Here is a 15,102-nt window from a genome sequence, read left to right on the forward strand (position 1 = left end):
TAAATAATAAGTATATAATTAGATAAATAATAATAATAAGTGAATTAAATAAATACATCCGGAAATTGTAATATTATGTCTGTGGTCCAGATAAGTATTGTCACAGAGTCAACTTGCATATTCTTATAATTTAACAGAAAACGATTCATTGGCAGGGTGAGAACTGCCACGTTAGTCTGACTGGGCAAAACATCTGGTGACTTCTAATGAGGTTCAACACAGCTGTAAGCTATCTTAAACTCTAAAGGACCTTTCTTGAGAAGTTTACTTTGTGACATATCTGTGAAATCTGCCTTTGGGGTAATCTGTTTTGGTTACCTAAAAAATACTCAGGCACTATATACTTTAGAATATATAGTATATCCTCTGAACTGATTTGAGACATTTTCCTGATGTAAAAGTGCTATGTCAAATGCAGGGATTATTATTATTAATATTATAAAATGCATTTTATTTTTTCTATCACTATCTGCACAGTATATTTTTAGAACTGGTTGACACAGTCTTTGTGATCCTGAATCCAATAATGGAAACACAAATCGAGACTTCTAAAAGGAGTTTGGCAATGTACCACACGAAAGACTCCTTCACAAACAGGGCAATGAGTATTAATTGGCTGCCACGTTTCGTCCACAAAATATACAGTCAACTTCACTTTACAGTATATTCTGTAAAACGCTTTGAGACATCTCAAAGACATGATAAGGCGCTATATCAAATGCAAATATTACCACTGTTATTATTATTCAGCCTTGAGAAAGAAGAATCCTTGACCCACTTAAAGCACTCTGAGATGCTGCCCCACATAAAGGATGCTATATAAATGCAAGTTATTGTTGTCATCCTATTATTGCTCCGGACATCTGGCTCCTAAAGGCAGAGTGAACAAAGAGGCTCCAATAAAAGGATGTAAAACTTTGATGAGGTCTAGAGAATTGTAATGAGGCTAACTTTCGGTAACAAGGTTTCTATCGGAGATAAGAAACCATCGTGAACTGGTTTGTGTGTGGGAAAGTAGAAACTGATGTAAGGTATTTCACAGAATTGTATAAATAAGACATCATTACAGAAGGAGAAGAAGGGATCAGAGTAAGAAGATGGAGACTCCAAGTAATAAGACCCTCTGAGTTGCTGGAGTGACTGCTCCCGGAGAGAAGGACAGATCTCCCAAAACCGGAAAGGCACTCAACAATTCTAAGCATTTTTTATGACTATTTGTTAACCATATTAATCAAGTAATAAAGTAAATAGTTGATTAACCTGAGTCGGTCTGGTACACACTCAATGGGTTAAATGTACTGCAATAATCCTGGGCTAAACTCAGGAAGTGTTTCTTTATGCAGAGGGTAGTCAGCCTATGCAACAATTTGCTAGGAAGGGTAGAGAAGGCCAGGCACTAGATTCATTTAAAAAGCAGCTTGATGCAGGGGAACAGTAGGGTGGGTATTCTGGAGGGATGAGATTGGATGGGCCGAAGGGCTATCTTCATTCAGACCAATCTTGTGATATTGTGATCTTCTGATTTCACATCACAAGGTTTGGGAAGAAGGTCCTTATTGTCTATGATTAGACAACCATCATAAACCGGTCAGACTATTGTGAAATATATTGATCAAAGGCTTCCCACTGAATTACCTTGATGCAGAGAAGCGTGTTTCAGAAAATAATGGTTACTGTGGTGCTGCTCAGAATACTAATTTAGAGATCATTTAGGACAGAAACAGTTTGCTTGTGGTATGTTAAATGCTGGCAACCAAAAAGTACTTCTCTACAAAGGGCAATTGACGTCTGGAAAAGGTTACCAGTAAAGTGACAAAAGCTAAGCTCATTTCAGAAAAAGCTTGGTGATGTAATGGGAAAATGGTAGGGTGGGTACTCTGAGATTACTCTCAGTAATCTGAGATCAAATAGAATGAAGGACATTGTCCTGCTGGGATCATCTGGTTTCACCAAGGATTTTCCTCCAATGATCAATTAGTAAATCTCTAAACCATAGTTCAACTTAATTGATTCTATGTGAATCCTTGCATTTGATATAGTGTCTTATCGTGTTGTTGAGACACCTCAAAGTGCTTCATAGGATTTTACTGAAAAGTGTGATGAACATGTATTTGTGGGCATCCACAGCAGCCAGTTTGTGCACATCAATATCCCACAAACAGCCATCAAGCGAGTGACCAATTTTATTTGCTTATATCCCTTTCCTGCTAACATCCTACTGTATCTGGTTATGGTCATATTTCCAGAGTTGGCTCCTGGGTTACTTCCTTTCATCTCTTGGTGCAGCACTTGGCCACATCGCAAAAAATGGTCATTCATGGTTGTTTGTAGGACATTGTTATGAGCAATTGTGCTGCCACATTTGCCTACAAGTATACAGTCACTTCATTTTGCAGTAAATCCTGTGAAGTGCTTTGCGACGTCCTTCCAACGTGATAAGATGCTATACCAAATGCAAGGATTATTATTGTCTACAGTCTCTGTAGGGAAAAGCTGGGTAGTCCGGCAAGTAGAGTGTTAGCATAGGTAAGCCTGGACATCATGAAAGCATGAATGAGGTTCTTGGTGACCTGGGGGGAGAGGTAGTGATGCAGGTGAGCAATGTTATGGAGGTAAATTTTGCTTCCAAATCCGTAGCCTCTGGCATAATCTTAAAATGAACCAACAGATTCAGAAAGTCTGTTAAATAAGACCAGCTTGAACAGTTTCTATTTCGCTGTCTTTCACCTATACAATATATTATTTTTAAAAGTCTTTTTATTGCTAAAGGTGTTAGAATTATCATGTACCTTGATGAGAAAATATGTCCTTAAGGCATATTTTGCTCCCATGATCAAGGACCCATTAGTATCTTTGGGTCTGTGTCTTCTTCACCAAAAAGCATGGAGACAGTCCCGCAACCCAGTGATCTCTACCAGTGGGTTCCCCAATAAGATACCATCTCAATTTTGAACCTGTTCATAGTGAGCCATAGATGGATTTGAAATCACAGTTTTGATGACATGTTTAGCTCCTTTGGTGGCACAGGCAATGTTGCCAATGCTTCCAAAATACAGTCTCACAGAAATTTTTGGGGTCAGTTGGGTATTTGATACATGGTGAAACCCATACAGTGATTCAAAGGTTTTTAAAGTCTCAACTTCCTTTCCTTGATGTATTGTTCCTATGACCTTGAAATACCCCAACATCTTCTGGGTGATCAAGATGTCGCAATTGGAAATTATACCTATCCCCATTAGCAGCATTTAAAATGCAAACAATATCCCACAAACAGCCATGGAGTGAGAGACCAATTTTATTTGGGGGATTCTTGGCCAGGACACTCAGAGAAAATCACTTCTCTTTTCAATAAGTATCACGAGATATTTAGTGTCCACCTAGTCAGGTAGACGGGACCTTGGTTTAATGTCTCATCCAAAGGACGGCACCTCCAACAATGCAGGACACTTGCAGCACTGCATTGAAGTGTCAGCCTACACTATGTGGATTCCAGATGTGTTGCTTGACCTCACAACCTTTTGACTCAAAAGCGAGAGTGCTACCATCTGTGTTATCCTCAGTGATGGCTTGAAAATATTATCACACATCCATGGAGATAAAAGTACCTGAAGTGACCTCCCTGTTCTATGTATTTTATTTCCCTTTCCCTGAACTAATAAAGAACTTCACAGGTCACTTTTATAATACACTGCATCCTAGACTGCATCCCTGAAATGGACAAAAGCCCTCAATCCCTGCAGTAATGCCATACCCATAGATCTAGCACCTGTGACATTTGTCATTTGTTTATTCTAATAACAGAGCAATAACCTTCCTCCTTGTATCATCTTTCTCTTTAGTCATGTCTTTGGTACATCGTGTTGTCAAACTATGGCAGAAGGTATGTGTTTTGACAAAGAAATGTGAACAGGGTTTTGCACTTTAACAAAAAGTCTCTTTTGTTATTGCCCAATTAAGTATTATTACCTTTAATTGTTTATTGCCATATGTGTATTTTACATGCTCTATACTAATGCTACATGAGGTTAAGTAATCAGGCAATATATAATGGTTTACTTGTCATCACTGTAATTGTGCTGTGTGTTGGGAGCATTTGTCGTGTCTCTATCTAAGTAATAAAGCCAGTAATTGCTCCACGTAACTCTCTTTAAAGTGTCCTTTTTGGGCAGAGTGTAACATGGGTGGAAGGAGTTTGGTAACTCAGGATGCAGCCTAAGGGGGTATAGCCTCAGAGTGAGAGCAGCAGGACATACCGCATGTCCGTTCTCTAATAAAAACATAGTTCTCAGGTTACATCAATAAAATCTGGGTTCCAGCCATGCAAACCCATCCCTTGTGTGATTGCTAAGCCCTGCTCTACTCCCTAACAACCTGGTCAGAAAGCCTTTTGCATGTCAGGTAATGATAGCTTGTGACTCTAACTTGGCTGGATGGTGCTATGAGCACTTTGCCGTATCAAATGGAATATTTGTATGATACTGAACTGTGTAAAAAATAAGTTTTGCTCTAACTGTTTGGTTGCTAAATTTCTCCACTAATGTTCCTCAATCTCGCTGTTAGTTATTCTTGTCTCTCTCTTTGGCTATATTTATAATTTATAGATCCTTTGTTCACAGGGTGCTGGTCCCCATTGTTTTAAATTTGATATGTTTAATTGCTACCATTTACACACCCATAACCCAAGGGCACTCTCCTTCTGTATTACCTCCTCTTTCATTAGTTACCCATTCTAAACGTGTTCTGTATATTGCACAATTGGGATACTGTTGCCAGAAATAATCAGACACTCCTTGAAATGACGTTGAAATGTCCATGCATATTCTGAAATATGTAATAATAATAATCCTTGTATTTGATGCAAAACCTCATCAAAACATCTCAAAGCACTAAACAGGATTTGCTGTAGTGTTTTGTAGGTGAAAGCAGCAGGCAACTTGTGCACAGTAAGGTTCTTACAAACAGCTATGAAGTGATTGATCAATTTTACCTGGGTGATTGTTGGCCAGGACACTGGGAGAAACGTCCTTCTCTTTATATGTGGGATCTTTAACATCCATCTGAACAGATTGGTTTAGTATCTCATCTGAGAGATGGCACCGCTGACAAGGAAATGTGTACACTGAATTCATATTAGTAACCGAAAAGATCCCTTCTGGGATAGCTCTCATAGATTTTGAATGACAAAACAATCTAAAAAAACATTTCTAAAAACAATTACATTGGGATTAAAATTGTAAGATTTGCAAGAGGATTTCTTGCCAATGGAACTTGCAAGCCAATGCCCAAACTTGCCCTAGCTGGACAAGCAGTGGGAGAACAGTGTTCTTGATAGCAATCAATGCAGTTTTAACTGGTTAAACTCCAGCAGTACCCCAACACAATTTCTGGGATCTCCAAGCCTTGTCAATCGCCAACATGTGCCTAATACTTTCTGGAAGCAGGTAAGCAGGACATGGGACATCCTTCAGAGAGAGTGAGCATTCCTTTCTAGACATAGCAAAATTTTCATGCATAATTTCGTGCAAACTTTCATAAGTGCCATACATTTTTGGAATGCTCAGTTCAGTTTTAGATATTCTAAGATGAGGTCCATGATGAATCTATGCACACGACAAACCCAGCTGATGAAAACAAATGACATGAAAGTATTGTATCTCTTTCAACTTCTTGTTTGACAAGTACTGTCAAGTGCCTCGTATTCAAACTTCGTAAATCCACACTTTTTATGCAAATGTACTAAAAGTCATTTGTTGTGCAATAAAAATAATCCTATAATCCTATGAAATGCCTTCATGTCACAAGACTATCTTAAAGCAGTATTTGCTGTAAAGTGTAGTGACTGTATATTTTGTAGATGAATGCAGCAGACAATTTGTGCACAGCAATAGCCACAAACAAACATGAAATGAATGAGCAGTTTTATTCAGGGAATTGTTAACCAGGACAGCAAGAAAAACTCCCTCCTCATTTCGAATAGTGCCGTGGGATTTTTAACAGCTCATGAACAGGCAGGTGAGACTTTGGTTCAACATCCCATCTAAAGACACCATCCCCAACTATGCAGATCCCCCCTTGCGTATTTCCAGTTCATGTTGGGCTGATTGAACTCCCCATTCAGTGGTACGTTCTTTTCTCATATGCTTCTAATATTTTTATGAAGTGGCAAGTTCTTTCTTTCTACCTTGGCCTAGCCATCTGTAACACACCACAAATGTTAGTCTGGATCTTTCCTTGTTGAGTACATCTAACTAGAGAATTTTGTACACGATTGATCTTGAGATACTTACTCAACTGCTTAATCTTCCTAGTGTCCTTTATACATGTAGAAACCCTTTCACCTTTCTGATCCCTCTTCATTTTACTGAATAACTTGTACCATTGTACAATATAATAAAATGCCAACTGTGAGGCAATGCTGGACTTCCTTGAATCCAAGGTCGAGGGAATCCACTCAGCTGCCTTTGCCACTGCAACGACTAATCCCTTCCCATCTCCTCCTCCCACCTCAGCCCCTACACACCTCTCCCTCCACACCTTTGAAACCATTTCCCCCTCCTCAGTCAACACCACCGTAACCCATATGAAACTCACCACCTGCTCCCTGGTCCCCATCCCAATCCCCCTCCTTATATCCCAGCTCCACCTTCTTGCCCCTCTACTCACTGACATCGTTAACCTCTCCCTATCCTCTGGTACTGTTCCCACCCCTTTAAAAACCGCTGTCATCATTCCTATCCTTAAAAAACCCTCTCTGGACCCTTCTCTACTCCCAAACTACCGCCCCATCTCCAACCTCCCTTTCCTCTCCAAGGTCCTGAAATGAGTTGTTGCTTCTCAGCTTCGCTCCTTCTTCTCCCGCCATTCCCTTCTCGAGCCCCCTCCAATCGGGCTTCCATGCCACCCACATCACAGAAACACTGTATGTGCAATACATTTCTGGTTCCCAACACATTGCGTGGGACCTCACAAGACCTTTCAATCTAAAATATTGACCAGTGGCCACACCATTTAATTGGGGTCTGATTTTAAGGCCCCAAGCTACCATGTTGGAATCTAGGGGGTGGGTGGGGGGGGGGGCAGTCTGTATATAAGTGCAAGTGTGTGAGAACGAGTGAGAGAGTGAGTGAGATAATGCAAGGTAAGGTTGGGCTGTTAAGATTAAGCGCAGCTATGAATCCCCCATTCGGGGAGAGGAGTCAGGACAGAGTGGAGGAGAAGCCTAGGCCTAGCGAGCAGCATAAAAGGAGCGGCTGAGATAAGCTGTCTGAACTGTCGGAGCGATGAAAAAAAGAAAAAGTGACTTTGGTGTGACGTCATTTTCAACAGCAAAACCAGGGAGACATCGACAAACAAGGAACTGTCAGAAATTACAACACTGATGACAAATAAAAACAAAAAAAATATTGAAAACACTGTGTGAGAAGATGATGTGGCAAGTGAAATGCGAGTACTGTGACATGTGGGAGTTAATGGAGGACTCTCTGAGCCCGGGCAACTTCATCTGCAGCAAGTGTCTGCAACTGAGGAAGGTCCAGCTGAGAGTAGCTGAGCTCTGAGGCTCGGGAGATGCTTGCTTCTGGTTAGTGGTCAGGGACAGGATAGTTTTATCAGTCCTGCAGATAATGTGGAGTCTTGTAGCTCAGTGTTTAGAGCACTCGCTTTGCAAGTGAGAGACCTGAGTTCAATTCCAGGCAGGGCGAAACCTTGGGCAAGTTTCCTTACTCCACACGTCTAATAATAATCCCTCCAAAAACCAAAAACAATAATTAAATTGGTCATTTTCAATCTACGACTGTTTGTGGGACATTGTTGTGCGCAATTGGTTGCCGCGTTCGCCCACAAATATACAGTCAATCACTTTACAGTGTGTTCTGTGAAGTGCTTTGGGACGTCCTCCCGACGTGAAAAGCGCTATATCAAATGCAAGGATTATTATTATTATTAATGGGATCCCTCAGAGAGGGGTGATGGAGCCTTGGGCCTCAAACTTGTACAACGGATGTGAGGATTTGATGGAGCAGACACATCAAGAGGTGGTCACCCTACAGCCACCGAGGATCCAGACGGAAAATGACTGGGTGACTGTCTGGCACAGTAGGAAGAGGGGACGGGCAGGGCAGAATGCCCCCAATAGTGTAGCACTCTCAAACCGGTACTCTGTACTGAATATTGTGAATGTTGATATCTCCAGGGAGGATAGTAAAAACCGATTGGTTGAACAGGGGGACATAAGTAACAGGAGCAATGCAGTTGTCATAGGGGATACAACAGTGAGAGGGATAAAAGGAACGGCTGAGGTAAGCTATCCAAACTGTAACAGAAGACGGGAGTCAAGGAAGGTATGTTGCCTCCCTGGTGCAACAGTCTTAGACATCAGGGAACAGGTGGATAAAATTCTTCAGGGGGAAGGGGAACATCCAGAAGGGCTGATCCAGGTTGGAATCCATGATATAGGTAAAAAAAAAGGGCTAAGACGCTACAGAGTGAATATCAAAAGCTGGGGAACAAACTTAAGAAGAGAATATTCAAGGTGGTGATCTCTGGATTACTCCCTGTGCCTCAGGCAAATAAGTACCATAATGGCAGGATCAAGCATATAAATGCTTGGCTGGAGAAATGTTCCAGAAAAGAGGGTTTCAGATTTCTGGATCATTGGAACCAGTTCTGGGGCAGGTGGGACCTGTATTATATGGATGGGTTACACCTAAACAGGGCTGGGGTGAATGTCCTTGCAGACAGGCCAACTAATGCTATTGGGGAGGGTTTAAACTAGTTTTGAGGGAGAAAGAGAATGCAAAAAATGAAGAGCTAGAAAATGGAGAAATAAAACAGTGGGGGGTGGAGTGCAGAACAGGTCAAGTCGGTCTTGAAGTGCTTATGCCTAAATGCACGGAGTTTAGCAAACAAAATTGGTGAACTGCAGGCTCAAGTGGTTATAGGGGGATACAATGTAGTAGCAGTAACAGAGACTTGGCTCAAACAGGGACAGGAATGGGAGCTGAATATTCCTGACTATAATGTATTCAGGAGGGATAGGGAAGGAAAAAAAGGAGGGGGTGTGGCAATGTTAATCAAGGATACGGTTATAGCCATGGAAAGGGTCGAGGTGCTGGAGAGCCCCAAAACGGAATCTATCTGGTTAGAGTTAAGGAACAAAAAAGGAGCTGTTATGCTGGTAGGGGTATACTCTAGACCACCAAATAGTGGGAAGGAAATAGATGAGCAGATTTACAAGCAGATCTCAGACACGTGCAAGGCCAATAGAGTCGTGATAATGGGAGACTTTAATTATCCCAACATAGACTGGCAAAACAACAGCGCAAAGGGCAAGGAGGGGGTAAGGGCAACTAAAGAGCAGTGGGAAGTCTTCAAGGATGAGATAGCTTGGGGACAGAACAAATACATTCCCACAAAAGGGAAAAGTAGGGCATTCAAACCTCCCTGGAGGACGAAGGTAATTGTATCTAGAGTGAAGCAGAAAAAGGAGGCGTACGATAAATGTCAAACCCAAGATACAGAAGACAACCAAATAGAATATAGGAAGTGCAGAAGAGAACTGAAAAAGGAAATAAGAGGGGCAAAAAGATTATACGAAAAAAAGTTAGTGGGTAACATTAAAGTGCATTCTAAAATATTTTAGAAACATATCAAGAAAAAAAGTTTAGTCAAAGGTAGAGTGGGGCCAATTAAGGACCAAAGCGGAAAACTTATTGTGGAGGCAGAGGGCATGGCTGATGTACTGAATGAATAGTTTGCATCTGTCTTCACAAAAGAAGTGGATGCCCCAATTGCCGCAGTATCGGAGGAGAGGGTAGAGGAAATGGATAGGGTAAGTATAAACAGAGAGGAAGTACTGAAAAGGTTGACTGGGCTGAAGGTTGATAAGTCACCCGGTCCAGAAGGGATGCAGCCAAGGGTACTATGGGAGGCAAGGGTACAAATAGCGGAGGCTTTGGCTACAATTTTTCAATCTTCATTGGACATAGGGGTGGTGCCAGAGAACTGGAGAGTGGCCAATGTTACTACCCTGTACAAAAAGGGACAGAAGGATAAACCTGGGAACTACAGGCCAGTCAACCTAACATCAGTAGTGGGGAAACTCCTGGAGACTATAATCCGGGACAGAACATCTTCACTTAGAAGAATATGGGTTAATTAGGGACAGCCAAGGTGGATTTGTTAAAGGCAAATCTTGTCTAATTAATCTAATAGAATATAGAATCTAAAATATTAATAAATCACATTTAATCCCACTGCCCCACTTTTCCCCCAATAATTTGTCTATAACCAGACAAAAGATCCAAATATGTCATGTCCTTTCAGGTTTCATGTTGTAAAACAACAAAAACAAAATTTACATTTGTATAGCACCTTTCACGTCGGGAGGATGTCCCAAGGCTCTGGACAATCAGTATTTTGGACCTGAGCTGGGGGTCGGGATTGGGGAGGGTGGAGGGCAGGGATGAAGGAGGGTGACCGAAGGCATGGTCAAAGAGGAGGGACTTGAGATGGGTCTTGAAGGAGGCAAGGGAGGGGCAAGGCAGAGGAACTGCGGGATGGAGTTCCAGAGGGTGGGGGCAGAGTGGCTGAAGGCCCGCCCGCCAATGGTGGGGTGAGCGAGCCGGGGGACACGAAGCAGGCTGGAGCCTGCTGAGTGGAGGGAGCAGAGACAGGTTGGTAGGGAGTTAGGGGGTCAGAGAGGTAGGGGGAAGCAAAGCCATTGAGGGCTTTGAACAGGTTAAAACAAAAATGCTCTAACCTGTTCTCTTGAACTATTGTATTGGGTAACTGAATATATTGGGTTTGAATTTTAATTCCAGGGACAAGGCCAGGATATAATTTAAATTCTTATATAATTCTGTAAGATCCTAAGAGATACAACCTTTTTCAATACCTCATTTAATCACTGCTCAGGACTCATTCCTTGAACAATGGGTATCAGCCCCTTTCTTTGTTCTGATTGTTTCTGGGGTTGGCAATCAGAACATTATCTAGTACTTTGGGTGTCAACTGACCAGAGCACAACATAATTTAGGTATAACCTTTGAGGAACTGAAACCGACTGATTTGACAATATAGCCCAGAATCCTTTTTGCCTTGTTTATTGCTGCATCACACTGTTTTAACATGACGAACAATGAATCAACTAAGATTGCTGGATTTCTTTCAACTTTCCTCTTTGGCAAGTTCTATCCCATCCCAAGGAATAGTATTTTCAAGAGCTTTGAGATGTCTTCCTGAAGTGAAAGACACTGCATAAATGTAAATTCCATTGTATTGCAAGTTTGTTTCTTATTCTTACTTCCTATATGTAGTAACTTGCATTTATCTGTATTAAACTTAATTTCCCAGCTATCGGCCTATGTGCATATTCCTCAAGCTGTCTGTGCCTCTTCTGATTCCACAGTTTCCTCCAAACTTGGTGTCATCTGCAAATTTAACTGCTGTGAATCCAGAACATTAACGTATGACAGGAGCAGAAAGGGTCCCTGTATGGAGCCCTGAGGCACCCTTTTTAATCCCTCCCCATCTTTTGACCTAGCTCTTCTGGATTGCCCACTGCTTCCTTTCATCATCCAACTTTGAAGTCTAGTCAATGTCAATCCTTTGATATAATAATTATAAAAATAATTTTTATATTTACTATAGGACCTCACCATGTTGAGACTTTTCAAATGCTTCACATGATTTTACTGTGAATTGTAGTGACTGTGTGTTTGTAAGTAATCCCCAGTGATTTCAGTTTGTGAAGCAGTCTTTATGTGGTACTTTGTCAAAACGCCTACTGGATGTCTAGTTACATTACAAGGTCATATGGCTTCCTACAACCAACTTGGAATGTCACTTCCTCAAAGTATTTGATTATCCTTTATTTCCACCATTTCTAGCTGTCTAATAGCAGTTGCGTCACCAGTTGTGGAAAGATCACCATCAACTATCCAATAGTTTTAGAAAAACTCATGGAATTCACCCTGTCTCGTTGAGTGAATTCATTTCCCAGCGCTTGAGCACTTTGGACTCAATTTCTTTTCATACTTTGATTTTACACTGGGAATGTGACGGAACTTGCTTGAATTGAGTGTGTTACTTAATACACCATTAACCAAGAAAATCTTTTGGCTTCGCTGCCAATTTTGTCACAGGCATTAGTTGGAAAATTTGATTGCCACATATTAAGAATGGAATTTTATTTCTTTTTTTTAATTATTCTAATTTGGAGGTTCTTAGGAATACGGTAGTCAGTAAAATTTGCATACAACTCTTAGAATAATGATTGGTATTGAATTGTCAAAATGCGTCTTTTCCCCGGGCCAGTTATCTGATGGGTGTAACTTTGTAAATTGCAAGGCTGCACCTACAAAGACAAAGCCGGCATTCAATATATATATATGAATACACTTGTTGCAAAGATATTCCACTAACTTTTGAAAAGTAACCAGAGGTATGGATCAAGAGAGCATTGAATTCAAAAGACTGCGACGGAACAGGTAGACCATTTTATTTTAATTGAGAGTTTCTGTATTATATTAGTTTATTTAAATAAATTTATAGAGAAAGATTGATATCTGTAAATAATATCCCCGAATCTGTTATTCGTTTGAGCCTATCCTGCCTTTTTATGAAAAATTTGTAGATTAATTTTGGAGTACTGTAGTATTAAAGGTGAACTTGAATAAAAGACTGGCTGATTAAATCTACAGTTCAGTCACTTAAAAAATTGATAGAGGAGTACAAACTATTTGTCCTTTCATTAAAAATATAATTCTGGAAACGTAAAAATAGTTTGAATTTTAGTATTCAGCATTACATATTATACTTCTTTATTTAACTCCTTAACTCCTTTAGTAATAATGCATCTCCATAATTTTGTAGCAAGTTAAATAAAAGATGGATTATAGATGTTGAACTTCTTTAATGGTTACCTTGAACAGAATGAGAAGAATAAGCACTAGTGCTTCTGTTAGCAGGGTATTAAAGACATAAATATGGTTATGGAGCTGAGTGTTTATAATAATAATAATTTTTGCACTTCTTATAGTGCAAAACATCTCAAAGTGAAAATTTTCTGTAATGTGTAGTAACTGTATTTGTAGGCATGTTACAGATTGACTATAATAATATAATAATAATAATCCTTGCATTTGATATAGTGCTTTTCACGTCTTCTCGATGTCTCAAAGTGCTTCACAGAATAGACTATAAAGTCAATTGACCGTATATTTGTGGGCAAAACGCGGAAGCCAATTGCGCACAGCAGTGTCCCACAAACAGTCGTGGATTGAAAATGACCAATTTATTATTGTTTTGTTTTGGAGAGATTATTAAACAGGGTTGGGGAAGGAGTGAGCCTGGTGGCTGGAAAGGCCTTTTCTCATTCTACCTGTCTTACTTTTATGATAGAGTTAGCTTGATTTATTTATAAATTTATAAATGTTATGCAGTTTGTTAAACTGGATATATTACTAAATAATATTATATAATATATATCAGTATAACATTTATGATTAATAATGTTCAGCTTATTGCTACAGTTCAGCTGATCTGTATCTCAATGTATGTAATCTGTTAAAATAAAAATACAGTGTTAGAACATTTTGTAACCTAAGCGATTTGTTGGTTTTTTTAAATGTTCTTGATCTGTTCTGTCCTTACCTTTACAATCTCCTCCAGCGCAATTCTGCTGTCTGTGGTGTCTGGCTTTCTAACTCTGATTGAATTTAATTTGTCTTATTCCCTCCTTTCCATCATCAGTGACTGAGCCTTCAGCTGTTCGGGGTAAGAAATCTGGGTCTATTTATTCTTTTCATCTAGCATTTCTGATTGTTCATAATTTGGCAAATTTTTAAATGCAGTCTTAATTTTGAAGCTGTTTTTCTGTAAGTTATTTTAAGTTATTGAGCAATTTGCCAAATTCTGGTCACTGAAATGTTACAAATATTGTATAATGTAAACCCAGATGAAATTTCTCCACCTATGTCCCACTCTCTGAAATGCTCCCTTTGCCTTAAACCTTCTCTCCCTATCTCTCTATTTGACTGTTTTCCATCTTACTTGGTGATTCCTCATCATCCTTGCAAAGTATTTAGGAGGTCCATTCTACAAACAATGTGAGTTGCTGTGTACAAATGCAAGTTGTTGTTAAACTTTAAACTCAAAAAAGGAAAATATCATTTTCATTGTCAGCCTGGTTCACTCGGTAACATTCTCATCTTTAAGTCAGAAGGTTCAAAAAACGAGACTTTGAACTACAGTTTAGGCTGACACTCCAATGCAATATTGTTGTAGGCACTGTCCTTCAGATGAGACATTAAACCAAGGTTCTGTCTGCCTGATTAAGATGATGTTAAAGATCCCATGACACTATTTGGAAAGAAAAGAGTTTCTTCTGTCCTGGCCAATAATTCCCCAAACTTTTAAAAAACAATGGTCTTTCATTTCATGGCTATTTGTGGGACATTGCTGCTTGCATATTGGCTACTGTATTTGCCTACAAAATACACTGTCATTATGCTTTACAACATATCCTGTGAATGGCTTTCCAGAGGTGAAAGGCACAATTTCTAATGCAAGGGTTATCATTATTGTAAATAATGTTAAACAGAACATGAATAATCCTTCACATTTTTGTGAAAAGTTATGCAAAACCGTATATTTTGATTCAGTTTCAGGAAAACGTGGGATGCTTTTCTATTAAAAACAATAGATGATGAAGAAGAAACCACAAAAAAGTTTGTGGTGTTCCTGCAATACCTCATCTGTTTTCTCTTTGGAATTTTCCTGTTTGGGTTTGCGTTTCTCAGCAAGGTCAGTAACATTTTTAAGAAATAAAGTCAATGGTTTATATATACTAGACATGTATAAGAAATGTAGTGGCTTGAAGAGTATGAGGATAAGGCAGATCAGTGGAATTGAACAAACACCTTGCTCTGGGAGCTGGTGCAAAGTCGATGAGCCTCATTTTATATGAATAATATAAATGTTTTAAAAATCAGGAAAGAGAGGATAGTTAATGTAACAATTCTTCCCCAAGTACCTATTTATACAAACCTAAGGCACAGATTTTTTCATTAGTACCTCCAAAATCAGTGAGCACATTTGAAT

At 39.7% G+C, this 15,102-nt stretch overlaps 1 protein-coding gene across 1 annotated transcript in view; it reads left to right on the plus strand.

Annotated features, from left to right (window-relative positions):
* Window positions 1-5,415: 5,415 nt before the first annotated feature.
* The window catches only part of LOC121848547 (chitin synthase chs-2-like), a 31,567-nt gene continuing 21,880 nt past the window's right edge, over window positions 5,416-15,102 (plus strand). The window contains exons 1-2 of the mRNA XM_042333135.1: window positions 5,416-5,441; window positions 8,192-8,297. Coding sequence (XP_042189069.1) covers window positions 5,416-5,441; window positions 8,192-8,297 — 132 coding nt within the window. The remainder of the gene's footprint in view (window positions 5,442-8,191; window positions 8,298-15,102) is intronic.

This window comes from Callorhinchus milii, unplaced genomic scaffold (genome assembly GCF_018977255.1).
Source record: "Callorhinchus milii isolate IMCB2004 unplaced genomic scaffold, IMCB_Cmil_1.0 Scaffold3, whole genome shotgun sequence".
NCBI classification, from domain to species: domain Eukaryota; kingdom Metazoa; phylum Chordata; class Chondrichthyes; order Chimaeriformes; family Callorhinchidae; genus Callorhinchus; species Callorhinchus milii.